This window comes from Macaca mulatta, chromosome 5 (genome assembly GCF_049350105.2).
Source record: "Macaca mulatta isolate MMU2019108-1 chromosome 5, T2T-MMU8v2.0, whole genome shotgun sequence".
NCBI classification, from domain to species: Eukaryota; Metazoa; Chordata; class Mammalia; order Primates; family Cercopithecidae; genus Macaca; species Macaca mulatta.
The window spans coordinates 23,847,131-23,871,726 of record NC_133410.1 but is presented as its reverse complement, the minus strand read 5'-3'; the positions used below and the strand labels follow the sequence as shown (position 1 = coordinate 23,871,726).

The window sequence follows — 24,596 nt, the reverse complement described above, 5'->3', positions numbered from 1 at the left end:
ATAAAAAAAGTTCTATAAAGCACTTGACATAGAGCACGTTCTCCAGGGGAGCTGCTGTGTATGAATTGTTGCCACAGTTGTGAAGAGAGGCAGCACAGCATAGACTTCAGAGCCCTGAACTGCCAGGGCTCAATTCCTGACTGCCATTTATAAGATGTGTGACATAGGCGAGTTCCTCCACCTCTCTCTGTCTCAGCTTCTCGTGCAAATAAGGATAGCAACAATACCTGCCAGGGTGCTTGGTGGACTTAAATGGGTGAATGGGGATCAGCACCTAGGACAGTGCATGGCATGGCACATTAGTGCTAAGTGTTACCTGGCCAAAAGCTTCAGGCCCAGGCACTGTGGCCCACTGATTTTTATTTTTATTTTTATTTGAGATGGAGGCTCGCTCTGTCACCCAGGCTGGAGTGCAGTGCGTGATCTCGGCTCACTGCAACCTCCGCCTGCAGGTTCAAGCAATTCAACTGCCTCAGCCTCCTGAGTAGCTGGGACTACAGGTGCGCACCACCCATGCCCAGCTAGTTTTTGTATTTTTAGTTGAGATGGTGTTTCACCATGTTGGCCAGGCTGTCCTCAAACTCCTGACCTCAAGTGATACGCCTGCCTCAACCCCACAAAGTGCTGGGATTACAGGTGTTAGCCACCACACCTGGCCTGGCCCACTGATTTGTACATGGTTCCCAGTGGGTCACAGTGCCCTCGCCCTGAAGCTTTTGGCCAGTTAACACTGGCCTCAGAGCCCTGTGCCAGCTTCTCAGGGGGTTCTCTCCACTGTAAAGAGGAGATGACAGTGTCTGCCTCTGAGAGTTGTGGGGAGCCCAGAATGCGGACTTCCTATTTAATAGATCTAAGAAGCATTTGAGGACAGGCTATGGTTAGCCAGACACGGTTGTGGAGACCAAGGTGTTTCAGTGCATTTGACAAGCAAGGTTCATGCCTGATGGAGCTGACAGTGGGGTGGACACAAGCAGATGAATGTGATTGTTTCTGGTAAGTATGATGAAGACAGGGAGGCAGGGCAGTGTGGGTTGAGAGTGGCTCAGGGTGAATGCCTCTGGCGATAATGTGCAGAGAAGACTTCTCAGACAGTAGAGATCTGATCTGACCTGCATGAGACAAAAGAAGTGGGCTCTGGACAGACCTGTGAGTGGGCTCTTCCAAAGGCAGAGGAAGTGCAAAGGCCCGGGACAGACATGAGAGTGGCATGTTTAGGACAAGGGAGGGAAGCCGGCATGGCTGGAGCATAGACATAGGGGGATGGTTAGAAATGGGGTCAGGAGGCAGGTGGGAGCAGGTAACGTTGTGCCTCTTCAGCCCTAGTAGAGGCTCTGTGCGGATCTCAGTGCTGTGAAGAGCCACTTGGGGTATCTATCAGTGGTGTAAGAAAAGCTGCTAGCACATTGCTTGCTTGGACGACACTGGGAGCTTGTTAACTGGGCGACATCCGTATACACACTAATGAGTGCGTGCGTGATGATCTCCAGGGTAGGAGACAGAGGATGAAAACTACTGTTTTGATTTGTTTTAAGTGACAAATTATTTTGTTTGAAACTAAAACTGGAATGTCATATAAATCGAGGAATTTGGACTCTGGTGTACACAATAGGTGGCCCACTTGGAGCCTTTTTAATCTCTCACGTCCAGTTTTATTGAAGGTATTTCCAAAAGGTAAGGGGGCATTTGGAGAGGATGTGGAGGAAACTAACAGGTAAAGTAAAGAAATAATAGGCAGAGTCTTGTTTTTGAGTTGCCCAGCGCAGTGCCACTCCAAATGAATGTTTAATAAATGCCTTTTGGTGCTGACCTCTCCCCAGGTGAGCTATCTACAGCAGTGCATGAGGACTGGGGGCAACGAAGGGCTAGCCTCCACTTCCTGTTAATGATGCTTTCATTTGACCCTCTCAATAGCTCTGGCAAATTGACAGCCACTGTATAAGAACTGTACCTATACCAACTGTAACTGGGGATGGCAGTTTGAAAGCTCATGAAGTTACATGGACAGTGATCATTGCATTGTATCTTCCCATTGTGGTAATGTGATCTCCACAGATGGAGTTGTGCAGTGCACAGCCTGGGCAGCCATACATGGCTGTCCTGCCTACAAGATAGATTTTATCCTTTTTTTTAAAAAAAACAAAACAAAACAAAACAAGTCACATGTAGCCCCCCAGCGTTAGAGAGCTTGCCAAGGGCACATAGCTAGGATTAGTAGAAGCTGGATCTGAATGTAGATAATACCCAGAGAATAGCTGCTCCTGCACCTGGCTGCCTCTCACTGTTGGGTAAAACAGATTCAGGTAAATGAAAATAGGATGAGGTAGAGAATGTTGAGGACTGTGGGAGACGAAGGCTGAGAAGAGATCGAGGAAGGAGCAAGTCATTCCGACTTGGAAGGCCTGGGCAGGCTTCATGGAGGACAGATTGAGCAGGCTCTTGGCAGAGTTGGGGGCAGGGCACCCAGAAGCCATTTTACCACATTGTTTTGCGGCCATGTCCCTCAGCCACTTCCCAGCTGCAGCTGCGCCTCATCCGCAAGCTGACGACTCACACCCATAATTCATTCATAAACATTTATTTCTATCTAAATCAGCAACTGAATGCGTCTATTGGCGGCGGCGCGGGTGCTGTGCAAGGCACTGATCCACTTTGTGGCTTGGCACGGGGAGGCTGGCTGTGCAGCTTTGATGGCGCTGTTTGAGGAAATTAAGTGCCCTGAGCAGTTGCTTCATAGCCATTTTCCAAGGTGGAAAATCAACATCATTTGCCTGCACTACACAGATAAGGTTGGCTCGGGAGCTCTGCTTTCTCCAGCTTAGAGGAAAGGTCGGACTTCCCTAGTGGGCTTCTGTGTGGGGAAACATACATGGAGGAGGATGATGATGATAATTACAATAATCATAAGAGCCCCTAACATTTATTATTTATTAAACACAGTATATACTCCAGGGCCTGTGCTAAGTATTGAAGAGAAGTCCCGTCTTTTCTTACTTAGGGTTAGGTTCTGAAGTCAGCACGTAAGAGGCAGAAACTTGTATGTAGCCAAAATTCCCCCGATTGTCCTTTGAAATTGTCCAAAACTTTCATGGTGTATGTATGCTTCGGAATAGTGGTATTATGTAAAAATAGAACAGTGTGACTTTGCATAAATATATTATCAGTCACCCTCTCCCCCTCACTCTCCAGCAGGGATATTGAGCATAGGAATTGGGAGAATCACCCAATGTTTTGGTTTATTTCTCTCTCATCCTCTCTTCCCTCTTCTATTTAATCCCCAAACTCGTATATATGAGTATTTGAACTTCCCTGAGTTCAGTGTTCATTTAACTCAACCCTGCTCTCTCATTTCATGCCTACAGCACTTCTCTGAGGCTACACTTTTACTGCTGTGTTTTTACAGAGGAGGATACTGACACTCCAAGAAATTCAGACAAGGTCCTGAGGTTGCACAGCTCACAGACTGTGGGACCAGGATGCAGGCCCTAGGTGGGCCAACTCCAGCGCACACCAGCTGTCAGCTGGGAAGGCAGGAGCCTTCTCCCTGGGGCTCTGCTGTCTCCCCTGCAGTGACTTCTTAGACCCCCTCGGCTGACTGCACTTGAGCTTCAGACCCAACTAATGATCTAGCTATTACCAACTTGGGCCTCACTTTTAAAAATAAGTGTTTCAACCAGTCCAGCCCTGAGATTTAACAGCCGATATTGTATGCACATTAAACACCAAATGATTGTTAACGTATTTATTGAAGCTTAACAGGCATCCAATATATAAACGATGACTCTCTTATATGGCTGTCAGACCTCAATAAACATGTTTAATAATTAATTGGCATTAAGCAAACATAATTGTGCAATTCTAAATTAAGTGCTCAGTGAAGCATATTGGGAATAGAAAACCACAGTGTTTTATTACTTAAAGTTCAGGCTGTCAGTATGGCTTCATAGACCAAGAAAAATACCCTGCTTTCAAAGACACGACCTGAGCCTCCTGTTGGCCTTGTACTGAAAGCCAGGAGTTGTCTTGTTTCTAGACCCTCAGATCTGATAGACCTTTTTTTAATTTGTCTTGCTGTTTGCCTTCCTGTGTATCCACTTTTGGGATTCTGATGTCCCAAGCCAAGAGTTGTGTGATGTAATAGAGTTTTTGTATATCAGCTTTCAGTGGAATTACCAGTTTTGCTACAAATTTGTTCTGTGAAGTCACTGCCAACTACTGGATTAGTGAATACCGAACCACTGCTCCTAGGAGAAATGCAAGGTTAGGTTCCTGTAAGCCTCCGGTCACAACATTTTTGTCAACTGATCAGTCATAACCTTGTTTTATGTGTGTCTGTGTTTAACATCACCTTATTTGACATATACAGTTAATTCATGAACACTGAACTGAGTTCAACAGCACTGTCACTCATACCTGGAGGAAGCTTCTGTAACACACATATTGTCTCCATCAGGCGCTTCACAGCCTTCTTGCACTGATAACACTTAAGGGCAAGCACGTCCAGCCCTTCAGCACTATGTGTGGGGGCCACTTGAAACAGCAAAGTCACCAATGGAAAGCACAAAAATGTGACAAATGTGGTGGCACTCACTAGATCATGAAAAGGACGTTTGTCTACAGTCCAAGGGCTGAAACAAGAAGGCAGAATGTGGCCTTGTTTGACCTCCATGGGAACGTGTGTGTCGGGCGACTGTAATTTTTTGCCACTATCTGCATGTCTGACAGTGACCATGAAAGCACTGCAAATATTGATTTTGGGGTTAAAAATAAATTTCAGCAAGTAGGCAGATTCACAAATACAGAATCCATGGATAATGAGGATCGCTTGTAACCAGATTCCAGGAAGTGCAGCCATCTGCACATCTAAGCGTCCTGCATCTTCTGCCTGCCTTTGCACGGTCTGTTCCACCTGCCTGGGACACTGTCCACCCGGTCCCAATGGTGCTTTTGCTCTTGGTAGGGACACAGCAAATATTTGTTGAGTTCAACTGAGTAGTTTTCAAATAGGGACCCAAAGTAAGTGTCATTTGAAAATGTACTTTACTTTTCTTTAGTCATCATTTCTTTCAGAGTTCCTTGCTATTATTTATTATTTCAATTTAGTTAATATTCTTCCTTGGCTTAAATTAACTTCCTATCTCTCACCTGCCCATAAATCCTTCAGAGACTCTGAAAATTAAACCATTTTCTCGACTGGCAATGAATCCCTTAAGATTCATGCAGGAACAAGGAAAAGCATGCCCCCCGCGGGCACTCCTGCCTGGGTCGGATCGGTGTGACAGTGAAAAACTGTCCTCAGGCTTCCGTTCATATATGAAACCCATCCACATCTGCCCTATGGGGAGGCGTGGAATCAGATTAAAACCTTCATAAAAGAAACATTGGAAAGCGCTGCCATAACTTTTGAAAGTCACTCTTCAGTGGTGATCCTTGGAGTTGTGATGGGCAGGTAGGGGATGCTCTGAGACCATTGGGGTCTTCTTGGGCCTCTCACACAGTTTCCATTGCAACCCCACCTAGAAGGTTTGGAGCTGCAGGTGGATCTTGGCTCTGGAGTCCAGGAAAGCTATGGGTTCTGCAGGGATCTTTTGGAAAATTATGTTTTGGAAGACTGCAATTTTATTCCTGAGGATTTTAAAACATAAATAAAGGCATATTATGAAATTCATGCAGTGAATGAATATTTTAAAAGTTAGAAAGTAAAAAGCAGATAGCAGCAGTCTCACCATCACCAAAATATATACATTTTTTTTTTTTTTGAGACGGAGTCTCGCTCTGTCGCCCAGGCTGGAGTGCAGTGGCCGGATCTCAGCTCACTGCAAGCTCTGCCTCCCGGGTTTACGCCATTCTCCTGCCTCAGCCTCCCGAGTAGCTGGGACTACAGGTGCCTGCCACTTCGCCTGGCTAGTTTTTTGTATTTTTTAGTAGAGACGGGATTTCACCGGGTTAGCCAGGATGGTCTCAATCTCCTGACCTCGTGATCCGCCCGTCTCGGCCTCTGAAAGTGCTGGGATTACAGGCTTGAGCCACCGCGCCCGGCCAAATATATACATTTTTAATATTTGGATGTATTTGGTCATTCTCTGTGTGTGTGTGTGTGTGTGTGTGTGTGTGTGTGTGTGTGTGTGAGAGAGAGAGAGAGAGAGAGAGAGAGTTCTTAGTATAATTTTAGTCATACTGCATAGAAACATTAGTATTCTTTTTTTCCCCCACTTAACGTGGCATCATAGACATGTTCTCTGGTGTTACCTAGTTCACATAAGCCTCATTTCAGACAGCTGCAAATTAGCCACTTGGTTGGTTGCACTGTAGTTTGCTAAACATTCCACTATTGTTAGACATTGTTTCTAGTTTTTTTGTGTTTTTTTTTTTAACTCTTTAAATAACAGTGCAATCTACTTTTTCATTTTTTCCTAAAGTTAGCAGCCTGGAATTATTCTTGGCCCAGATTTTCAAAAGTAGAGTTACTGGATCATTGGGTAGGGACACTTTTAAGGCTCTTGATAATGTCACCTCATTGTTATGAGTGTGGGAGTGTGCCCATCTCAGCAGAATCTACCAGCATTGGGTTATCATTTTTGAATCTTTGCTAAATTTTAATGGGAACCAGAGTTTGTTTCCTCCCAGTAGCAGTGCTCCACCAGACATCCAGCTTAGAGTGTCCAGGCCTTAAGCAGTGTATACATGTGTACACTACAATCTATATTTTTAATTTTTAAAAACATTGATGATACTGGCAAGTAATTTCTTTGTTTTGTGCTTTCTCCAGTATTTCTTGAAAGTATCTTATCTTCCAAAAGTTTCTTAGTGTCCTTTGGTTTTTATTTGGATCTGTTTACTCTCTGTCCCTTTTTCTTTTCTACCAATGGAAAATGCAGCTGTTGAGGATGACAATTGCCAAACAACGGCTCGGAGACGAAGAAATCGGCGTGCGACACTTTGCAGCCCATGAACGTGAAGACTTGGTGCAGCAGCTGGAGAGAGCGAAGGAACAGGTTCTCACTAACATCTATTTGGAGTCGGGGATGCGTTTACACGGCTGGACACAACACAAACAAGAGTGGGCCCTGTCCCCCGTTTCTCAGAGGGTGGGGTGGCTGGAATGCACGTTGAATGCTTTTACTTCCTTGGCACTGCACTAGGGTCCCAAGCTGACTCTTGGGTTTCTGGCCTCCAGCAGGCAGGTCTGCTCCCTGCCATTGAGTACCATTGTTCTGAACACAACAAGAAACTTTCCTCCTACCCAGGACAGACAGGGAGAGAACAGCACATGACAAACTTGGCCTTACTTTGCAAGTTTCTGCTAAAATGCTGAGCAATGCCTCTTAGGCAAAATCTCAACAAGTGCAAAATCTCAACCCTAGTTAGGTAACATCTAAGAGAACCTAAAGTTCATTTTCTTCCTCTTACTAACTGAAGAGCAGAACAAGATTTCTGGGTCTAGAGTGGATTTGAAAAAGTATGGATTTGTAAGACACTGGCAGCTGCAGGGCATCCTGAAGTAGTCGAGGGTTCAGTTCTGGTTTTCCAAGCTGCTGCACCTCTCCTATCTTAGATATAATAAGTGTCTGGCAGGAAGTCATCCCTCACTTTTAGCTGTTACTGTATTTCAGTGTGTGGCGCTTATGGTTTTAGGGCAAGCGGGTAGTGTTAATAAACTCTCTAAAAATCAGTCAACCAAGTGGAAGGCTCCATCTCTGGCCATAAATCCGGTGCCTGAGGAACATCTTGGGTAAGGGTGCTCCCTGTGGTTTTAGATTGAGTCTCTGGAGCATGACCTGCAGGCTTCTGTGGACGAGCTTCAGGACGTTAAAGAAGAACGGTCTTCCTACCAGGACAAAGTGGAGAGGCTCAACCAGGAGCTGAACCATATCCTGAGCGGGCATGAGAACCGCATCATTGACGTGGACGCCCTGTGTATGGAGAACAGGCAAGTGGCCAGGCCCAGGCCTGTGTGTGGGAGGAAGGCTGGCTCTGTACAGGCCTGCAGGCTGGGAGTTATTTGCAGCCCTATTTACTTTGGAAAAAATTGCCTTACAAGTGAAAAGAAACTTACTCCCCCAAAATGATGACATCAATGCCATGTATTAGTTGGAAAAGTGAAAAAGGAAAACAGCCCACACCTGCACAGCTGCACACGTCTCCCTTCTCTTTCCCTACACCTTCCTTGGTAGGTCAAGAAGGGCGAGGAACCCATGAGAGTTGCTTGTTATTGCCATCAAGGAGAAAGAAAAGAATAAGAAAATAAATTGAGAAATTCCCTTAGCTGTTTCTTTTCCCTGAGGCAAATTTCAGTATGTGTGTGTCTAACTTAATGTTATGTCTGGTGTCGCCTCTTCCTGCCTCTCTTCCCAGTGGAATCGTCTTAATGAGAATTATGTGAAAACTGTGTTGATATCCCTTAGGGGATCTCTGTGAGGGCTGTTTTAAAGTGGGGTGTGTGTGATTTGGGCATGTTTGACCTTGATTGCATTCATTTAAGAAAAGGTCACAAACATGCACGTGTTTCTCCTTTCTGGTGAGCAGGCAAGGTGTTATGTGTAAAAGATAGCTCTTCTGGCAAGTGATTTTTGTTTTTTCCTCTTATACTTCAGTGTGTGTTTTTTGTTTAGCCCTTAAACACTTCCTAGTTTTATATATTCTTTTCCAGGTACCTTCAAGAGAGATTAAAGCAACTCCATGAAGAGGTCAACCTCTTGAAATCAAACATTGCCAAATACAAGGTAGCAAAATCATGATGACAATGATGGTGATTCACTATTGTGCATCTAAATGTCATTCTATTTTAATTCCCTTTTATGTGCCAAAGATATTTTAGTACTTGCCTGCCATCCCAGATAGAGTCTAATAAGAGCTTTAACTGGGTAACCAGTAAAAACTAAGAATCCAAAACAAAAACCCAAAGCAGCTTTTCACAAGAGCTCTTTCTGCGGCTGTTATCTGAGCAAGGCATGCCCACCCAGGATGTGTTTTAGTGCCTGGTGTAGCCTCTCCACTAGAATCTAGACTTGTGTATTACACAGCCTTGGTCTATTTGCAATTAGGTTTCTTACCCGTTTTTTCTATAACATGTTCACTCATCAGATGCCATTTCTCTCATAATCACCCATAAGAAAATGGTTTCCGAGTGATGAAGAAACAAAGATTGGGAAGGCACAGTCTAAACCATAATGTTCACGTCACACTGCAAGGACAGAATGTTTAAATTCTCCCCACTGTTGTTTAGTCTAATTCCAGCACCATTAGTTTGATAATATCTATTTCTGCAGATGTTAGTTGTAAGTGTTATAATTAGAAAAATCTCCTGGGTTTCTCTGCTTGGAAAATAGATTGATTTCTCTTCCTGAGGGTGAAGTTTTACAGCCATCTAGATACTTGGAAGAACCTTATTTTCCTGGCTTTTGACATTAGCATTTGTTCTCACAAGTCTCCATGCTGTTCTTCCTTTCCATTTTGTGGGGGCCACACATTATACCAGTCTATCTATATGCATTCAGCCAAAGAAGGATATAACTTTTAAAGTTGTATAATTAATCCATAATTTTTAAAAATGTGTGGATGCATTCATTTAACAACATTTATTCAGTTCTATGTGCCAAGCACTGACTAGATGCTACATATCAATTTTAATGTAAGTCTGTTCTAGGAATGACATGTAGGTGGCACATATGTACTTCCCTAATCTGTATCCACAGCAGACATCACTAATTGATCATGGCTCTCTTTCCTTCCAGAAATCACCATTGGTGCATGAAAATAAACCTAGTCACCATCTCATGTCTATTCAGAAGGAATTTTCATTACTAGTGACTTCACATGTTAGGCTGCATTCTTGCTTCAGATTTGATTTAATTTAACATGTATTAAGTGCTTTTTGTATACAGGGGACTGTAATTGCTATCATTCTGCCATGCACCACCTTTGTTGGGAAAAAAAAAGTCTTCTTACCAGGCTGTAAAAATTATAACTCTTGGGCATAGACTTGGAATTCTAAATATTAGGCTAGCACTTGGAGTTTGCAAGGGGTTCTTGTGTGCCGATGAGAGGAGACATCTGCTAGGTACTTTTCCATTGTTGACTTTTCTGACGGGTTTTTATTCTCTCCCAATCCTGTTTTAGAATGCTCTGGAGAGACGGAAAAACTCGAAGGGCCAGGGTAAATCCAGCAGCAGTGCTCTGACAGGAGTCCTGTCTGCAAAGCAAGGTAGGATATCATGCTCCAGGAAAGACCACTCATGAGCGTAAAATACTACAACTGCAAGGCCACATCCCATCCAGGATGCTGCTTTTGTGGTCTGGGAACCAAGGCGATCCATAGAACAGTGGCTCCCTGACTTCCACGTGCATCAGAGTTGCCGGGAGGGACTGTTAAAACACAGATTACTGGTTCCACCCCAGAGTTTCTGATTCAATAGGTCTGGGGTGTGACCTGAGAATTATGTATTTCTAAAAAGTTCCCAGGTGATGCTGATGCTGGTTCCCACTTTGGGAACCACTGCATTCGAGGTTTTTCTAATGACTAGACCCCATTTGGGCATATTCCCCTAGATTGTGTTCGCCTTTCCAGAATGTTCTCTCTTTCCTCATCACCAATTCAGCATCTCCAAGGATGCATTTCGACCTCCTTGAATTTCCCCTTTTCCTGGCCTCTAGGATCAGAAAAGTCTCCTAGCTGCTGAAATCATTTTCTCACATGACATGTGCCTTTTTCGAAGAAGCTTTTATTGATTGCAATTTTGTTCCTCCTTCTTGTCGATTCCAATGAAAAATAATGATCTTCCAGGAACAGTCCAGGGGAATAAATAGCAGCACACTGGCTTCTGACACTTAATATTCAGAATTCAATGCTAAACATAAGTCTCAAGTTGAACATGCTCAGCTGGCCCACTTTTTGGTTGTTGATAGTGCAGACCAGCAACTATCATATGGCAGTCTTAATCAGCACTACAGTGGCTTAAAAAAAAAGTGCTGAGTCTCCAGCCTACATAACAACCAAGGCTCTTTTCCAAGCAACTTCTTTTTTCCACTCAACCAGAAAAGAACACCCTAGAATTGTTTTTCAAAAGAAAACTACAATACTCTATAAAAATGTGAAGTAGCCCATCTAAGTTTAGCTCTGGATACCATATATAGCAAGCCATCTTTGAATGTTGATACCCAGTGTTATCATTGATGTGGAGAATGCCAGCCACACTCAAAAACACTGTGGCAGAACCATCAATCTGGCACAGCCTTTCTAGAAAACCTATGATGAAAAGCATTCTATCAAGAATCTATTGGTATTGGTAAACGAAATCTATGACTCTATGGCAGCGTGCTATGGAAAGCCTTAAACTGGCCCCCTTTGAACCAACAAAAAACAATTACCGATAAATGCAGACATTTTGCTACAAGACAGTTCTTCATACATTGCTTATAATAAAAAATATTGAAAACACAATAAATGTCCAGCAGTAGTTAAATAACTCTGTATCTTTTTTTTTTTGAGACAGTCCCTCTGTTGCCCAGGCTGGAGTGCAATGGCGCGATCTTGGTTCACTGCAACCCCTGCCTCCCAGGTTCAAGTGATTCTTCTGCCTCAGCTTCCTGAGTAGCTGGGACTACAGGCGTGTGCTACCACACCCAGCTAATTTTTGTGCTGTTAGTAGAGATGGGGTTCCACTATGTTGGCCAGGCTGATCTTGAACTCCTGACCTCAAGTAATCTGCCTGCCTCGACCTCCCAGAGTGCTAGGATTATAGGCGTGAGCCACCACACCCGGCCAAATAATTCTGTATCTATACACGGACTACAAAGCAGCCATCCAATTTTATGTTTTAAGGGAAATTAATAATGAATAATATTGTTAAGTGAAAAAAGCAGGGTTTTTTTTTTTTCATTTTTGAAAATAAAATTTGTGAGATTTTTATTATTATTATTTTTTAATGTCTGGTAGGAATATCAGTGGTTGTTGTCCTTTTGTTTAACTCTTAGTTTGTCTCCCTTTGAAGAGTGCTTTTGAAATACCCAAAGCAGACTTGAAGAACAGCCATTCAGAGTCAGGAAGGACACATACGCAGGAGCACCTGAGTGACCATAGGGTAGAAAAGAACGGTGGGAGAAGAAGCAGAAGTTGCAGATGTAGATTGGGGCCATGCTATGGATGGGGCTGGTGGTTTCTGAGAGCAATTTAAGCCATTTCAAGCCCAGCCAAGCATAAATGGGGAAACATAGTTGTAACAGCATCACGTGTGAAAGAGTCACAGATGTTTTAGTAGATAGTATTGTCATATTATTCATTAATAGTGTTTTATTGCCAAAGAAGCTAAGGAAATCTTACGTTCTATTCACAGAAGTAGGAAATTTGGGATAAAGGAGGTGACAGTCCTATTATGTGCTAAACTAGTATACCACACTGTAATATCCCTTTATGTATTTGTAAGTGGCATGCAAACAAATTAGGAATTTTTTTAAAGTATACACTTTAGAAACTAGACAAAAAAATAATTTTCTATCGGAGCCATCCCTAGATGACTGGAGACTTGTTAGCAGACTCATCCAGGGCAGGATATGCACAAGGGGTGGGTCTCTCTCATGTGGGTCTCAATCCTTCAATTACATGGAACTGTGTATGTTGTTTGGCTTTCATTTTGAACTTGGCCGTGAATGGGATTTGGCAGTTTGTGGAGTAACAAACATCCAAGAACAGCTAGATTTTGCATAAGGTACTCTTTCCCAATATTTAGATATTTGCTATTTGCAGTCTGTTATATATCTTTTTGCCATATCTTTGTGCCACCTTGCTATTGTTTGCTTAATGTTTTTCTTTAAGTCGATTTTAAAGTGACTCATTTTACTTGGCCTTATCCTAAGTAGTAGCACCTGTGAAATCACTGGTTTATTATGCCATATATAACCTTTTCTATAATACCTTCAAACAAATGCATAGCTACTAAAATACAAAACATATTTTGAACTTTAAATAATCTCCTAAATTATCTTATCACCTGCCAGGGGTATCACATGGTGGGAAACTGACACAAAGCAAGGTGCTTGGAGCTAGGAGTCATTGTCATTTGCATGGCTGTGTGACCTTCAGCCAATGTTCTTAACCCATCTGCACCTTGTTTTGTCCATGAAATGGAAAAAATCAATATTCCGTAGGGTATCTTTTCCCCAAATTTTAAGACTTTATGTGTTAGTCATTATGAAAGTGTTTAAAATACTAGACAAATGCAAATATTATTATCCTCTTAAAAATTGCTGATAAAAGTCCTGAGAACTTCCTCCTTTCTGTTTAGTCCTCACACTGGATTTTACTTTGTTGTGTTGACACTTGAGGTGGACTCTCAATACAACACAGTCGCATTTTGAAGCTGGGGACATACCATTATCCAGGAAGGATTGACATTGGTTTGCATTCCAGTGTTTCAGAAGAATGACAACTGAGTTATATATTTTGTATCCTATCTAGTTCAGGATCTGCTATCTGAGGATCATGGATGCAGCCTCCCAGCTACTCCGCAGTCCATTTCTGACCTGAAATCTCTGGCAACAGCCCTGTTGGAAACAATCCACGAGAAAAACATGGTCATTCAGCACCAGAGGCAAACCAACAAGTAGGTGGCCTAACTCTTGGGTTGGGGTGTGGGCGCGAAGGAAGTGGGACGAGGCTACCAGAAGTGAATGTCAACCAGGTGGAACCACGGACCTGTAGGGAAGGTGAGATCCCTCAAATCAAGAAGGAAACTCACTAAACTAGAATGGTGCTTCTGCTTTATATCAGCATCTTGGCTCTCAGCTGGAGCCAAGCAAGGAAAGAGTACCAGCCACATTGAATGCTTACTCTGAGCTACGCCCTGAATAGTATGTATTTCCTGGGTGAGTTCCATAAAATAATTGCCTGGGTGACTTGACCCACCTCTCCTCCAGCTCTTCTTTTAGGGGAGAAACTGTCTCAGTGCCATTTGAAACTCCCAGCATGACTTTGAGGGTCTTTGAATGGCAGAAACCGCCCAAGCATCAACTTCCGTAGGCTGCTGGACCTAGAAAAGAATCTCATGTCACTCTTCCAGATCAGCAAAAAAGATGGTGAAAAGGCAGGGTAATTAAAATGGAATGTCTTATTTGGTTTTTATAGCATGTTGACTATATTATGTAAAACCAGGCAGGTTAAAGTAGCCATTAGAGATGACAGAGGCAATATAGAGAGTGTTCAGAGAATGGTGAATAAACAATAAATTAAAGTAGCAAATACTACACATGGTGTTGGCTTCGTGGGCATGCAACCTGTGCTCAGAAGGACCCCACGTTAGGTCTCATCCTCCACTGTCACCATCTTGGAATTCTTAGTCATTTTTTTTAAACAAGAGGGCCCCACATTTTTATTTTGCACTGGACCCTGCAAATTATGTAGCTGGTCCTGCTTGCAAGACAGACGTACACCCAGAACCAAAATGCAAGTGTGAGAGAACTGAGTGGGTCCTGGAAGGCTAGGCTTCAAACTTCAAGTGACAAAGGGAGGGACCAGAGAATCCGGGGCCTGACAAACGCAGGGGCATGGGAGAGAGGCAAGTGGAAAATGATTGAACGTATTATAAAAACAAAATAGAAAAAGAGAAGCTGGAGTGAAGGGAAGATCGCACCAGAGATGAAGATGTATGTGGAAGAAAGCAGAGAGCAGCAAAGGGAAGCAGGGCAATCTCGAAGGGATGACAAGGGTAATTTATTGACAGGAGAAGGTTTAAATGTTCTTGAAAAATGAAATCTTAACCAAGGAATGAAAAGCCAGATGCTGAAATGCAGATGCTTCTCAGGGGAGGAAGAAGGAATGGGCATCCCCCGCAGCACGAAATGTCCTCCGTGAGCTGGCTTCGTCGTTCCCTCTCTACAGAATACCTCATCTTTCAAGCCTTCTCAGGTCTTCTAAACCCTGGTCCATTCTCAGCAGGTGACCTCAGTTCCTTATTCACTGAGAAAACAGGGCTTCTCACCCTGAGCCCCTCAGCTTGCAGCTGCCCCAAAACCAGTGTCTCCCCATGTTCTGCTCACTCCTGTCTCCAGGAAGTACACCAGCCGCCATCTTGTTGGTCCCTGGGATCGTTTCTCTTCTGGGCCTCTGCTCCTCTGGGACCTCCTCTCTCACCCTCTTCAACCTCTTCCCTTCCTCTGGCTTTTGCCTCTTTGCCCCGAGCCCCCAAAGCCTTTCCTCAACCCTGCTGCCTTCTCAAAAATACCACCAGCCTGGAATGTTTGTGAAGAAGGCCTCCTCTCCTTCCTCAACAGCCACCCTGTCTAAATGTGTTCTGGGAGGTCACTTATGTTGGAATTGCTAGGGTGCAGCAGCTGGGGGGTGGGGACACTTTTTTATAAATGCAGAATTGAGGATTTGTGGGAGGGAAGGTTAGAATTCTGGATTTTAGTAAGTCCCAAATGAGTCCATGCACAGGAAAGAAAGATAACCTTGGCTTTAATGCCTCCCAAGACCTCTTCCTACATTTCCCACGGCATTCTTTCTTTGCAGGTCACCAGTATCCCCAAACTCCACCTTTGAGTCTCTTTCTTCTTTAATTTCTTCACATTGAGATTTTCATCTTGAAATCCAAGTAAGATGGATTTCAATGGGGAAACTCCAGCCTTCTCCATTGTCCCATTTCCTTTTCCCACCTCTTCCCCTGACCCCTCACCCCAGACCCACTCCATCTTTTTTCTTTGTCTTCGGTGCTTTTTCCCCCACCTGGGAGACCTCATTCCCTGTCTCTGTCTTTGCCTCTCATTCTCTGCAGACTCTTCTCAGATCTCTTATGCCCACCACCCCGTCAAGAGCAAGACCAAGACCCACATTTCCAACTTCTGGTTGATGGTTTCTCCGGATATTCTTTCAGCTCCTCAAATTCCGTCAGTCAACATCCATCCTAGTATGTTTCACAAATGGTTATGCCCTTTGACCATCACTTCTTCCTTGGGGAGACCCTCCCACAGCTCCATCCTCAGACCCCAGCCCTACCTCCCCCCGCCTAACCCACCTTCCTGCTACAGTTCTGAGCATGCCACTAGCCTTCCCTGCAAAGCAGGGTGAGTCCCCATTACCTGCCAAAGGTAGCATCCACAGCTGTCGGCCTGACATGCCTCTGCAGAGGATTCCAGCCTCCTCTGACAGATTGGTTCCCTAATGTGTTCCTAACCATACCCACTGCAAACATGCCCATTCCCCAGGTTCATAGCACTCTCTCGCTCCATTGAGAAAGACTGACATTTTCATTTGACCATGTTTATTTTTGTTTCCATGTACTTTTTCATGTTTATTTTAAAAATAATTTTTGAACCCTCCTCTGGGTTGGTTTGTTTGTTTGTTTATTTATGACAGGGTCTTGCTCTATTGCCCAGGCTGGAGTGCAGTGGCACAATCTTGGCTCACTGCAACCTCCACCTCCCGGGTTCAAGCGATTCTTGTGCCTCAGCCACGCCTGACTAATTTTTTGTATTTTTTTAGTAGAGATAGGGTTTCACCGTGTTGCCCAGGCTAGTCTCAAACTCTTGACCTGAAGTGGTCCGCCCGCCTCAGCCTCCCAAAGTGCTAGGATTACAGGCATGAGCCAGCATGCCTTGCCTCTGTGGTTTTAATTTAATATTAATTTAAGGTTAAACAACAATGTATTTCCAAACTACTCCCAGCTACCTTAATCCCCTTCCTGGAAGAAACGTCCATTCCTCATTTGTTATGTATCCTTCCAAAGGATGCATAGACAGTATAAGCAAATGCACAATACATTTATGTACATACACATACTCATATATTTACATAGATATACTGTCTTTTTTTTTTTTTTTTTTTTTTTTTTTTTTACAAATGGTAACTGGTATTCATTTTTTAAAAAGCTTTCTTTTCTCATTGTTCTGCACCTTGATTTTTTTTTTCCCCTGTAATAATGGATCTTGGAGATTGCTTTATATCAGTACATAAGTTGCCTAATGTGCCGTCTTTAATACTTAGAAGGTCCTCTGTTTCATACTTTTAATAAATGTTTTATTTGGGGGCGTGTAAAGAAACTAATTATACTACACATGGAATGAGGGCTGAGAATAGAATGTGGCTTTGGTCTCTGTGTGTTCTCCCGCTTGATTTAGCCTTGTGTAACTGAAATAATAAAATAGCTTTTGGAATACACTGGAAACTACCTTGGTCTCTGTGTGCATGCCCCAATTGCAGTCTTAGAAAAAAATAATTAATTAATTTTAAAAAGAAAAGAAATGGCTTTATTTTGCTGGAGCATTATACATAGCAGTAAAGGTGTTCCTTCCTGGCAGCGTGTGCTCCCCTGCTGGTTTTCCACTGCCCAACAGTTACCACCCTCGAGAGGCTCCAACCGGAGCCATCTCGAAGAATTGATGAAGAAACCTAGGACTTTACATCTTGAGCGACGTTCAATTAATAGGCAATTTGCTTGAGCTACTTCTTGCCAGCAAGTTGGCAGTTACCTGGTGATCGAGAAAGAACGGATGTGAGGTTCATTTGTCTTTCAAACCGGGTGGCAAAGCATTTGTGGACGAGGCGGTTGTTCAAGGGCTGTTTCACTGTGCACCACATTTAGTTCTCCAGGGTGGGGAGGTGGTGGTGAATATATGAGGACATATTGGCCTTTTGCTATCCTTCCTGCTATGCCTGAAACCGTTTCCTCTTCTCTTTCCCTGGCCAATGGTGAATGAGCTTGGAAGTTCAGCATCTTGGGGAGCAGCAGCAAGAGGGTGTCATGGATCAGAGGAGAGACGCCAAAGGAGGCCACTTGGGGTGGGAGGAGGCAGGGGCATCTCCAGGTGTGTAGAGACACAGTTACCTGCTTCCCCTTTAGAGCCAATCTTTCCTTAAAGACCCTCACTCAGGTATTCCTGCTGTCTGTGTTGTCCAGAGAGCAAGCACAGTAGTGCAGTTCCTATGTGAGTTCTGTCTTCGCAGACTCCTTGTCCTACCTTCAATGATGTCATTACTGTCTAAAACCACTGCAGGGAAGCCATCTGGAGTCCTGGCGTCCTGAGAGATGTCCCTAGACTACTAGGTAGATATATGCTGAAATCTACCCCAAAACAACCCATAACTAAATAAAAACTTTAAAATCTCCCTCATCCTGCAAGAAAAACGAAAAACAAAAAAACCCCAAACCTCTCTCAAGTTTGAGTTTGCCTCGAGCTACTGCCGTTTGTCTCCTGCTTTTCCCTGCTAAGCTACTTGAAGAGTCGGCTATATTCACTTTTCCCAGAGTCTGCTTCTGTCTCAGCCCAGTCCCTTGGACTGTGGATTTCATCCCCTCTACTGTCCTGAAACATTCCTCCTTCAAGTGTCAGGCACATCTTCTAAGCCGCCTCTTCTCAACTCCCATCCGGTGTGACCACTTTCTAGAATAAGACAATATTGACCACGCTTCTCATCTGCACCCCTCTCAACTTGGCTTCCAAGGTGGCACATTGTCCTGGCTCTCCTCTGCCCCCTCCACTGTTCCTTCTGACTTCACACCTTCTGGTGGTGAGCTACTGACTCCGCTCCCCCAGCCTGCACTCTCAGATCTTTGCCTTTCTTCCTGTGTCCAGTGTGTCTGCACAGATCTCCCACAAGCATCTCAAGCTCATCTACCTCCTTGTTATTGCCCCATTCCTGTAGCACCCCTGCATCCCCACTGGCTTGATTTGGACCATATCGATCCCACCTGGACAATGCCCTTCTAACTGATCTTTCTGCTTCTACTCACACTCCTTCCACTCCATTCTCAACTAGGCATCAAGAATACTTTGCCTAAACTTCCTCATGCTGCTTCCTTGCTTAAAACTCTTCACTGAGCTGGGCACAGTGGCTCACACCTGTAATCCTAGCACTTTGGGATGCCGAGGCAGGCAGATTGCCTGAGCTCAGGAATTAGAAACCAGCCTGGGCAACATGGTGAAACCCCGTCTCTACTAAAATACAAAAAAAAATTAGCCGTGCGTGGCAGCGTATACCTGTAGTCCCAGCTACTTGGGAGGCTGAGGCAGGAGAATTGCTTGAACTCAGGAGGCAGAGGTTGCAGTCAGCTGATACCACGCCACTGCACTCCAGCTTGGGCAACAGAGTGAGACTCCGTATCTTAAAAAACAAAACAAAATGAAACAAAACAACAACAAAAAACCTCTTCGCTCTCTCCCCATTGCCAATATAGAAAAGTCTGAATGCTGTCAATATGGCAGATAGGTCATTCATTGTCTGGGTTCCTACTGGTCTCTCTCAATTCATCTTCCACGTAGCTCTTCATTTCTGCTCTACAGTTTTAATAAGCATGTGTGTGTTTTCAAGCCCATGTTTTTGCCTGGCCCCTCTGCTCATTAGCTGTGTAAGCCTGGGTGAATTAAGTGACCTTTCTGAATCTCAGTTTTCCTATCTACAAAATAAGGCTAACAAGAGCTGACGCATCAGTTGTTGCAGGACACTAAGGGAGTGTGTGTGCATACCTGGTATACAGCAAGTGATTAACAAATATCAGCTGTTATTAAAGCCTTCCACTGCACCGTCCATGTATGTTTTTGTGTGTATGCATCAGTCAGTCTCCCACGAGACGCTTAGTCTCTCAAATGCAGGGACAGGGTCTCCTTCTCCTCATTATCCCCTACAGCCTGTAGCACAGTGCTTTACAGAGCTGGATCTCAGGAAATGTTTGTTGAATTGGTCAAACTGAATTTAATGGAGTCGGCTCCTGCTGTTCTCTCCACCTATCCATGCTGCCGGCTACTAAGACGTAAATAGCCCCTCTTCTCTCCCTGGGCTGTGTCACACCAGGTTCAGTGGGCTCCCTGCCACGTTCTTTCAGTGTGAAGCTAACAGAGATCCTCTTTGCCATTTGAAGCATTGTGGCTTGTATTTTGCAAGGCAGCTGCGGCCACATCCATGTTTCAACATGAACCGTTTTTAAGGAGCACTTCATGCAGACATGAGAAAGAATGTGTCAAGGTTGGTTTTAAAGTGCCATTATGGGGCATTGGTTAAGAGCATGTGCTTCAGAGGCAAGTCCAGGCTTACATTCCAATACAGTCTCACCACCAGCTGAGTCTTACTTATGGTTTTGGTCAAGTTAACTAACTTCTGTTCCTCACCTTCCTAGTGGGAAGAGGGGAGTATGGTGGATGAGATTGCTGGGGGCTGGGGAAAGAGAACTTTGAGATAAACTGTGCATCCTTGGGCAAGTTGCCTAACCTCTGTGTTCCTTAGGGTCCACGTGTAAAAGGAGTACAACAATACCATGCATACCACAGGGTTTTTGTCAGGTTACATGAGGTAACACAGATGAGGTGAGTGTTCAGCATGGCCTCTGATGTGTGTCAAGGACTCAGGAAAGATTAGTTGTTTGTGTTAACAGTAACGCAGTTGCTATTGTTGTCGGTGGTACTATTGTTATTATTTCTACTGTCGTAACTTCTACTGAGTCCATTTTACTACCTCCAGCCCTGCATCAGACGCTGATAAGAGTCAGGTCAAAGAAGAAAGCACTGACAAACTTAGGCAGGGGCCCTGAAAGTAGATTGCTGGGGACACCAGGAAATTCACTTCATTCTATTTCTGAGAGAAATGGCTGTGTTATCCCGAAACATCAGAAAAAATATAACCCAGTATCTCATCACCACACCTTCAAATGCCGCTCAGACGACATCCCTCCACCTCCACGGAAGAGTTAAGCCTTATCTTTTGTTTCCAAGAAGCAGCCACCTACAGATGATCTGATCTCGTTAAGAAACAGGCATCAACTTGAACACTGTTGTGATTGCATCTCAAACTCATCAGCTGGTAAAAAGGGAGCTTGGATCAGAAGGTCTGAGCAAAATATGGAAAGCGAGATTACAAAAGGATAGCGCCTGTTGAAGGGTCAGGGACATGAAAGCAAAAGAGACCCAACAAATGGAATGAAAGTGGAAAGTAATTGATAAAGACTATGCATAATTTTAAGACTTAGGGAAAAGAAGAAAAGCTCTAAGTACCTAGATGGAAGAAAACCACGTAGAGTAATTCCTGAGTTTTCTGTGAACTCAAAGGGAATATTAATTAAGATGATACAAGTCAATTCAGGTAAAACAAGGATGAATCCACAGCCATATGTATGTGCAGATATATACATATTCATGCCTCTGTGTGTATGTGGGTGTGTGTAGCTATCTCTGGAATATAAAGAGAGATAGGAGAATAATTCTAGTGTTCTGATTTATCTTGCTGAAAGGAATTGAAACTTTGCTATTAAGGTGATTTCCACATTATTTTAGCACAGCAGTGCCAAGAAAATCCCCCAAATAAAATAAAGGCTGGTTTTTCAATTTCCAGCCCAATGGGAAGTGATTCAAGTTTTAGAGGACTATTAAATCATTTCCCAACTATATTTAATTTTTTATAGAGTGATGTGGGAGTCTGTATGCCCACATGTCTGTCCATGCATGTAGTGAGAGTTTGGCTTCCAAGTAAACATTATGGTCTTTTCAAATACACACATTCTAGAATTTATATATCTTAGTGACTCAGAATGGTCACCTTGGAAAACAATGTAATTATTCTAATGATTCTGCAATTACTGAAAACTCTTTTGAAATATCTCTTTTCATTCTTCCCATAGCTAATTATGAGTCATGAAAAAAGAAAGGCATTTATTTAATCAAATATATTTATCAAATACTTCCCATGTATCAGGCATTGTGCTAAATATCAAGAATGTGGACATCAGTAAGACATGGGTCTAAGAAGGCTGATGGTATTATTTATTGACTCAAAACAACATTACCAAGCGTGTCCATCCATCTTATTTTTCAGACCTGATTGTTTCCAAAAATCAGATTCACCCTCAAAGAATCAAGGTGTGATACTATTAAGGGTATTCAAAATTTATTGTCTTCTCTGCAATGAGCATTTCTTAAATAGAGATTCCATCAAATGATTTGGGCAGCGGTGGAGTCATCGTTTAGCTTCCCAGGAAAACTACCTTTTGGGAGAGGGCTCACTTTCACGGTATTTTAGTATTGTTTTTAATCATTCATGTACTTTCTATTTGCATATGCACTTGCAATAGAGCACATATTATTTACACACACATACATACAAATGCTCCATTTTTAGCATATATCATAAATCTCAAAACTTTTCTACTAGGGCACCAGTGGGATTTCCAGGGCTGCGGGCTGACAGGAGGCTCAATAATCGACTGTCATCTTCTCCCCTTTTTTCAGAATCCTAGGGAATCGGGTGGCTGAGCTGGAAAAAAAGTTAAGAACTCTGGAAGTTTCTGGTTTGTGGAGTCTTCCAGGTAAACAGAACTTCATGAAAACTATTTTCCTTTTTTAAGAAATGAAGCTCCCACATAATTTACAAGAATCTTCTACCTTTTTAAAGTCCTTTTATTCTACCTTATTTAAAGTAGATCATTGCTGAAAAAATCTACAAGTGTTCTAAATTTAGAAACTACGTGGCAGGCTGGGGGTAGAATCAGAAAAATGCAATAAATATTCAGGGTCTCATCTGTGGAACTATGAAGTTTAGCAAGCCTGAATTCTGAAATTGTCACTGTGTCTATATATTTTTTTTAACTTTTGTGAATGTAGTGAATTGTTTCTTTTCTTTTAATCTGTAGATATCCTATAAAGATTTATTCAATTTGTTTAATTTAATTATCAGCCCTAAAAGTTAATACAAGAACTTAATAAAGATTTGTGTGATTTAATCACCAGTCCTAAAATTGAATCTAAGAACATACAAAGATTTGTCCAATTTAATCACCAGTACTAAAAATGAATATAAAAACCGACAATTTTTCTAACCCAAAATGTACTCCACCACCTCCTTCTCTTCCCTTCCTCCATCCCGTTTTTACTTAGTCTGAAAATCTGAATTTCCTGTGTTTTTTTTTTTCCAGTTGTACACTGTATTTGGAAGCTCTGGTGTTCTACTTTAATTAGCTGTATTTATCCCACTTGTCTTGGTAAAATACTCCTTTTGTGAGACCCCAGTCAGCCATTCCCCATTGACTTTTTACTCTTCAGAAACTTGTATTTACCATTTCCACCATCTCCCCTTTCCCTGGAAACCATGTTGTACCTATAGTTTTAGTTAGTTCACCTTCCGCACAAACCAGTCTCCTTCATCCTTGAATCATATGGGTGCTTCCCTGGAATGGACGATAAGTAAAAGTCAGCACAGGGAGGCAGGTGGCCAACAACACATTTTCTGAAATGTAAACCTGAATTGCTGCTTTAGGTTGCCTGGATGTGTGTTTCAAGAATTGGAATTTTTAGCCGTGATTCCTTAAATTTGATGTCAAAAGACCTAACAGAACTAATTACTGCCGGGTACAGTCCTGGGGATTTGAATGATCCATTTCTGCACAAGAATCTTTTGACGCTGTTAAAGCCTCATCTTCTAGGAAGGCCTTTCTTTTATTGCATTGAATTTCAACACAGTTGGGCAAATTGATCATGTATTTGTACATTGAGATTGCCATGTCTGTGCGTGTATGGGGGGTTTGATTTTTTTTTCTCAAAATGACTTGGTGAAATTTCTCACTGTTTCGCTTCTACAATTTATATTAAAAGATGGAAGTTACTTGAGTGAACAAATGCCGAGAATTTTCTGTGGTTTTGTTTGGTCTGGGTACAACTTCAAATGGCTATTATGCAATAACAACTATTTCCTTTTTTCCTTTTGCTGCCTGAAGGCCTGAGCTACAATGTTTCAGTAGGATTTGGGAGTATGTTCTGTTTAAAATATCTTGTTTTTGTGGCTAACGTCAGCAGTGCATTATGTCATCCCTGCATGTAAATAAGTAGAAATGCATTATCTACCTTTCCTTGAACTTTTCTGATTAGAATAGTCAATTGAAATAGAGAATTCAATTAGTACAAAACAAATATTAAAGGATGAAATTAGCTTTGGGGACTTGGCTGAATGAATTTTATGCTGTGGCCCTGTTTGTTCTAATCTCTGGTCTCCACATAGATACAAAATGGGAGGACAGGAAAGAGTGGCAGCTCCCCAGATCTGATACAGTTTATGTCATGGCAATAGCATTGACCTTCTGCAGTGGTGAAGGGTGTTAGGATGAAGAAACATGTTATGATATTTTCAAACCATGTTGAAAGTAAAGGGAAAAAGAGCCTCTTCTAGTATAAATAAGATCAGTCTGTTGTGTCTGCTCATTGTTTTTTTGTGTCTCCATTTAAACTACTGAATGGTGGAATAAGACACAATACAATTTTTTTCTCCTCCTCCTCTTCCTCTTCCTCTTCTTCTTCTTTCTTTCCCAAAGTAGGAGTCAAATCATAGTGTTTAGCCAACTGGAGAGCAGAGTTCCAATGACATCAAAAAATTGCCAACTCTCTCTCATTTACCAACACCTGGGAAGAATCAGTGTCTCTTCCAGTAATAGCCCACCAATGTGTTGTTACCCTTTTGAGCATTGACTTTGTGAATTCAGTTCTGTACCAGGCATTCTAGACATGCTTATTGCCCCCTTCAAGAACCTGTGGTCCACTTAGGGAAGCAAGATGAATATACATCAAGCAGTGAGAGGAAAGTAAGAAATGGCCTATAATTCAATACTAAATTAATGATAAGGATTGTGTGTGTGTGTATG

At 42.8% G+C, this 24,596-nt stretch overlaps 1 protein-coding gene across 1 annotated transcript in view; it reads left to right on the top strand.

The window, feature by feature from the left end:
• CCDC149 (coiled-coil domain containing 149) overlaps positions 1 to 24,596 on the top strand; it is a 105,541-nt gene that overhangs the window by 66,444 nt on the left and 14,501 nt on the right. Inside the window, exons 5-10 of the mRNA XM_015138115.3 lie at positions 6,876 to 6,992; positions 7,755 to 7,927; positions 8,648 to 8,720; positions 10,117 to 10,201; positions 13,451 to 13,595; positions 22,198 to 22,274. Coding sequence (XP_014993601.1) covers positions 6,876 to 6,992; positions 7,755 to 7,927; positions 8,648 to 8,720; positions 10,117 to 10,201; positions 13,451 to 13,595; positions 22,198 to 22,274 — 670 coding nt within the window. The remainder of the gene's footprint in view (positions 1 to 6,875; positions 6,993 to 7,754; positions 7,928 to 8,647; positions 8,721 to 10,116; positions 10,202 to 13,450; positions 13,596 to 22,197; positions 22,275 to 24,596) is intronic.